Source organism: Dama dama, chromosome 13 (assembly GCF_033118175.1).
Source record: "Dama dama isolate Ldn47 chromosome 13, ASM3311817v1, whole genome shotgun sequence".
NCBI classification, from domain to species: Eukaryota; Metazoa; Chordata; class Mammalia; order Artiodactyla; family Cervidae; genus Dama; species Dama dama.
Genome location: NC_083693.1, coordinates 33,716,486 through 33,722,485, shown reverse-complemented (window position 1 = coordinate 33,722,485; position 6,000 = coordinate 33,716,486). Strand labels below are relative to the sequence as shown.

At 55.4% G+C, this 6,000-nt stretch overlaps 1 protein-coding gene across 1 annotated transcript in view; it reads left to right on the top strand.

Moving 5' to 3' along the window:
* Window positions 1-702: 702 nt before the first annotated feature.
* Window positions 703-6,000, top strand: part of RASGRF1 (Ras protein specific guanine nucleotide releasing factor 1) — a 101,383-nt gene continuing 96,085 nt past the window's right edge. Inside the window, exon 1 of the mRNA XM_061159618.1 lies at window positions 703-978. Coding sequence (XP_061015601.1) covers window positions 703-978 — 276 coding nt within the window. The remainder of the gene's footprint in view (window positions 979-6,000) is intronic.

The following is a 6,000-nucleotide window of genomic DNA, read 5'->3' as shown; positions in this document are numbered from 1 at the left end:
ATTTCGCCATCCACCTTCCTCCATCCACCTCGGAAAAGAAAAATAAAAGTACCAGGAGGAAGCCTCTGGAGGAGAAAATGACAAATGGGACTTAACCCCAGGTCTACAGTGCGCTGCGGCGGGGCGCAAAGACGCCAGCTCCCAGGATGGCGAGCCTCTGGTGTTCCTTGGGTTAAACGAAAATTGATCTGGTTTGTTAACACCCAAAGAGAAGAGGAGATCGGGGGAGGGAGGACAGGATTTGTGTTTGTGCGTGCGCGTGTGTCCGGGGAGAAGGAGGAGGCGCCAAGGTGCAGCCTGCGCGCGGCTCTGCGCCTCGGCGGGCTGCGTGCGTGTGTCCCTGTCCGCGCTGCTGAAACGGGCTCTTCGAGGGATCAGCGTCACATGACTCCGCCTGCCCCTCGCCAGCGCGCAGCTCGCCAGTCCCTCCGTTTGCCCGGCGCCGGGGGAGGGTCGGGAGGCATCTCCAGGGCCCGGGGGCTCTGCGGAGCTGAGAGGAGGTTCTGGAGGGGAATGGTACATCTGGATTCCTGCAGCCGCGGCTCGGCGCCAGATCCCAGACTGTAGAGATTTGGGCGGGGGAGGGGAAAGCGCGAAGGAGCGAGCGACAGAGAGAGAGCGCGCAGCGCGCACGGACCGGGGCTGCCGGGTTCCGCGCGGAGAAGATGTAAGCGCGTGGAGTCGAGCTGGCCTCCGAGCACCATGCAGAAGGGGATCCGGCTGAACGATGGCCATGTCGCGTCCCTGGGGCTGCTGGCGCGCAAGGACGGAACGCGCAAAGGCTACCTGAGCAAGCGGAGTTCGGACAACACAAAATGGCAAACCAAGTGGTTCGCGCTGCTGCAGAACCTGCTCTTCTACTTCGAGAGCGACTCGAGCTCGCGGCCCTCAGGGCTGTACCTGCTGGAGGGCTGCGTCTGCGACCGCGCGCCCTCCCCCAAACCTACGCTCTCGGCCAAGGAGCCGCTGGAGAAACAGGTGAGGCCAGCCCCGGGGTTCCGGGCCTTTCGCCGGCCGAAGGCGCCCGAACTTTATTCCCTCTACTTTCAGCGCCCTCGGAGAGATGGGAAGGTTGGCCTAAGCGGGCTGTAACCCGCGGTGGCCAGAGGGGGCCGGGACTGCAGGCAGGGAGCGGGTGTGGGCTGCGGCTGTCCTGCACCCGGCGAGCTCGGCAGGAGGCGGGTACAGAGCGGGCGAGACGCGGAGGTGCGGAGGGAGACGCGGTTTGGAGAGAGCTGGGGTTTCTTGGGACAGACAGAAACAATGAATGTAGAAGCACATCTAGCCAAAAATGGTGCTCCCACCCCGGAGAGCCCCGGACAAGGTAGCTGAATTTCCCCGCGCTTAGGCCCGGAAAGGGTGAGACCGAGACGTCCGAGCGCCGCGGCCCCTATCTCACCGCGGCGGGAGCGAAGACGAGCCAAGTTGGGGACTGCGCGCAGGGGTCGGTTCGGTACCATCGACCGGTGGTGAATTCCCAACCGTCTCCAAGCCCAAGCAACAAACCGAAGGGTTCCGGGGACCCTTCTGACGCGCTGGGGCCGGGTCTGGGGCCGGGGCCGCTGCGGAGGCCGCGGGACAAGTGGGCACATCTCTCACCCCCGCCCCCTGCGCCTCCGCCGCCGCCGCCGCCGCCGCAGTCGCGCCTCTAGCGCTGCCCTGGGGTTTCCGGAGTTGCGAGGCTGAAAGTCGAGGCCTGGATGGACCGGGAACCGGGGTGCCTCGGAGGTGAGCCTTTGGCGTGGGGGGATGGAGTAGGACCTGCGGCCGCCGAGTGAGAGCCGCAGACAGCCGGAGAACGATTTTTATGCTTGCTGCACTCTCCAAAGGCATCCATCCCGATGCCTCGGGGAAGGTAAAGTCAAAGATAGCTGATGCTAAAATGTCACCGCTGCGAGGGACCTGCGATCCGAGGGGACCTAACCAGCTGGTTACTGCGTGGATGAAGACCAGAGGCCAAAAGAGAGAAATTTGCTTGCCCAGTGTCATCCCAGGAGTTAAGGCCACCTTAAGGTTCTGAGAAGAGAACTGAGGGCTCGAAAGCCGTTACTGCAGGCAGACTGGCAGCGATTGAATTGAATTAAATACAAGCATCCTTGAAGTCGCCCTCCTGATGGTCCAAGACAGAGCTCTGAGCTCAGACCCTGCAACATGTCTCTCCCTGCCCTGCCCACAGCCCATAGGTGTTGGGAGATGAATTGGGAGGCTGGGAAAGGTGGACAGGAGTATTTGAGGATGGATCTCTGAGAATGATGTGCTGCCTGGCAGATAGGGGCCCTCAGAAGGCAAAGTGATGCAAAGAACGGGCAGCTCCTTAAGCTCAAGGCAAAAATGGGGCCTGGAAGACTCCCCTGGGAGAGGCACACCCAGCCTGGGCCAGAGATGCTCTCACAGCCCTTGACAACCTGCTCTTTGCTGGCCTTCCAGAACAGTACCAACACTTGCCGGCCAAAGTTCACCCATGGCCTAGAGCCCCAGGGGCGCCCATCCTCAACCTCTTATACCAGAGCACAGAGCTGAGCTCCCAGGCAGGCAGGGAGAAAGGGCTGGAGGAAACTGAGCTGCTATTGGGCTCACAGTGTCTGCTCTCAGCCCCGTGGACCAGGAACAGGCCTGAGATGATTCGCAGCTCTGCAACTTCCTGTCTGTGTGACCTCAGTTAACACACTAAACTTCTCTGAGCCTCTGTTTTGTAATCTACAAAGTGGAGGTAATAACATTTATCTTTTGGGGGTTTTGAGAACACGTATAATGTGTATGCAAGGATGCTCACAGTCCATTTTAGTTTGATGTTTTAGTTTAATCTGAATGATACCCACCTGGCCAGGGAGTAGAGGCCTCACATAAAATGTTGAAGCTGAAAGGAACCTCGGAGAGATCATAGGACGCACTCCTCCCATTTTACAGACAGGGAACCCTGGAGAGCAGATTGGGAAGAGCATTATCTACCTTATTCAGATTGAGTGGCAGAATTAAGACCTAGAATTCATCCAGTGTCTAAGAATTCCTAAAAATGCCCTCTTACATAGATTCTAAATCATTCACCTTTGGGCTCAGGTGTTGAATCATGCTAGCAGTGGATTATGGGAGGGATGAGTGCAAAGCCAATTGGTGGTGTCCTCACGTGATCCAAGCCATTTTCCCAGAAGAGCAATGGTCAAGGGATCCTCCAGTATGGTCATGAGAGTAGCCTTCCTGGCACAGGAGAACAGAAGAGGGTTGAGAATAGTAGGTGGCCATCTGGTACTGCCCAGCTCAGGTGCAGATTTCTGTTAAAGACGTGTGCTTTGTCTTATACACTTCTGTAGATGGTCCATTTGACTCCAGGCCAAATTTGGCTGCTCCTTTGCACTGCAGGTGTCTATAAAATTTTATAGCTTTTTGTTTTCTAAATCTTTGAGTAAAATTGATGGTGCCAGCAGCAGATCAGTGTTCCTCCTTGAATTGGAGTCCCTGTGGCACCCACGGTGCACCAGCATGAGAGGCCCAGCTCCAAGCCATTCTGTGACTAGATTTGCCTTGCAAACCACAGGAAACCTTGATTCAAAACCAGCTGGGCATGTGGCAGAGAACCCACATGTGAGGGGCCACAAAAAGGCTATGAGTTTGACTGGACTGGCCAGTATCTAGTGAAGACTCGATTTTAGCAGAATGTCATTTTTATCCAGGTCTAAGCAGGCAGTGGAGAAGGACATGGCAACCCACTCCAGTACTCTTGCCTGGAAAATCCCATGGACAGAGGGGCCTGATAGGCTACAGTCCCTGGAGTCTCAAAGAGTTGGACACGACTGAGCGACTTCACTTTCATGTTTCACTTTCATGCATTGGAGCAGGAATTGGCAACTCACTCCAGTATTCTTGCCTGGAGAATCCCAGGGACAGAGGAGCCTGGTGGGCTGCCGTCTATGGGGTCGCACGGAGTCGAACACGACTGATGTGACTTAGCAGCGGCAGCAGCAAGCAGGCAGCATGTCCACCTGGGAGGATCAGGGTTAGTTTCTCTAGAAATAAAAACCAAGTCTTGGCTGGAAACTACCCCAGTGACAGGGATGCGTGAGGAATGAAGCACACAGTAGGTGCTCAGGAGGTACTTATGAAGCTGAACTTATTGGTGTGTCCTTGTTAATTCCACACTCCATGTCCTCAATACTGACTGTACAGCAGTCCAGGCCCTGAGCTGTGCCATAGGCCCAGGAAGCTTGGGTGTCATAGTCCGCAACCCCCCAGGAAGATGAACACAGCTAGCCTGTGAACCCAAGTCCGTGCATGTGTGCTAGAGCTGTATAGGCTGTGAAGATGCTCAAGTAGGATATGCTGGGGCTCTGGGAGCCCAGGCCACCCTAACATGATGTACTGTCCTCTGGCTGCTTCTGTGCTGGTCTGACTGCCTCTGGTGCAGCCCTAACGTCTTGGAGCCCTGACTTGGGATCCCAAAGCCTCATAAAGTCACAGGGGCTCAGCCATGCTCCCCTGCCAACCGTGAGCACTCCCTACACACTGGCCTGAGCCCTGCTTGTTCAGTCCTGACCCCCTCGCCTCTGACCCTATGGACCACACACTGACGACCAGGAGGCTCTGAACGGAAAATTTGGGTTCAGAAATTGACCCTGGATGTTCTTTTTTTTAAGATTTTTTTTTTATGTGGGCCATTTTTAAAGTCTTCATTGAATTTGTTCCAATACCGCTTCTGTTTTATGTTTTGGTCTTGTGGCCACAAGGCATGTGGGAATCTTAGTTCCCTAACCAGGGATCGAATCCATACTCTTTGCATTGGAAAGTGAAGGCTTAACCACTGGACCACAAGGGAAGTCCCAACCGTGGGTGTTGTTGCTCTGCTTTGGCATGGAGGCACCCCACACTGGCTTTTTCTACTGTCATTCCCAGCTCTCTGAAACAGAGCTGCCAGCCCCAACTTCTCAGGCGTGGACTTGACCAAACCAACCATAGGACTCCCTTATCACCCCACCAGGGAGGGTCAAAATGTAGACCCCAGGCTCTTCCTGATCTCTTCATCCAGAACCTCATCATTGATATGAGCAGAGGGTCCAGAAGCTGGGGGCCCACAGTACCTGTTGTCCACCTGTGGGTGCCTTTCCCTGGAGACCAGATGAAGGCCCTCTCCTGGTCCTTTTCTCTGGGTGGCCTGGTGTCTCCATGTTAAAGACAGCCATAAGTCTATGAGCATTCCCGCTTTGCAGATGAGGAAACAATCTCATCCGCACCACCAAGCAAGGTAGTGGCCGAAATGCTCTCTGGCTTTCTCTGCAGAGGCACTGTCTTCACCACAAAGCCTGCCCTCCAATTGCTATAGCTCATCCTGCCTCTTGGCCAATCAGAAAAGCACAAACCTGGATGCAGGGAAATAAGCTTACTCTAAAAGCAACACCCCTCAGACACAGGGACGTTACACACACACACACACACACACGTGGGACCAGCAGCTCAGCCTGCCATACTTGCACCTCTGGAAGGACCAGCAGGGCTGTCCCCTTCTCCGGTTTCAGACCAGGGCCGGGCCAGGAGATGTGGGACCCCAGGGTTCACTGTGGAGGGGACTCATGTCTCCATCCCAGCCCCCAAATATTTCTAGCACTGACACGAGGTTGAAGAGCCTCAATAATTACACCGTGTGTGTGTGTGTGTGTGTGTGTGTGCGCGCGCGCGTATTCAGTTGTGTCCAACTCTTTGCGACCCCATGGATTACAGCCCACCAGGCTTCTCTGTCCATGAGATTTACCAGGCAAGAATCTGGAGTGGGTTGCCATTTCCTCCTCCAGGGAACCTTCCTGACCCAGGATCGAAGCTGAGTCTCCTGCACCTCCGGCACTGGCAGGCGGGTTCTCTACCAGCTTAGCCAGTGGGGAAGCGCTAGTGACACCTTAGTTGGGATGTTTATTTGTGCACTACACAATTTGGCTCTCGGTGTCAGGCCGATACCCGGTCCTGTGGATACAGAAAAAAATGAAATTGATTCCCTGTCTTTAAAGAGCTCACCATGGA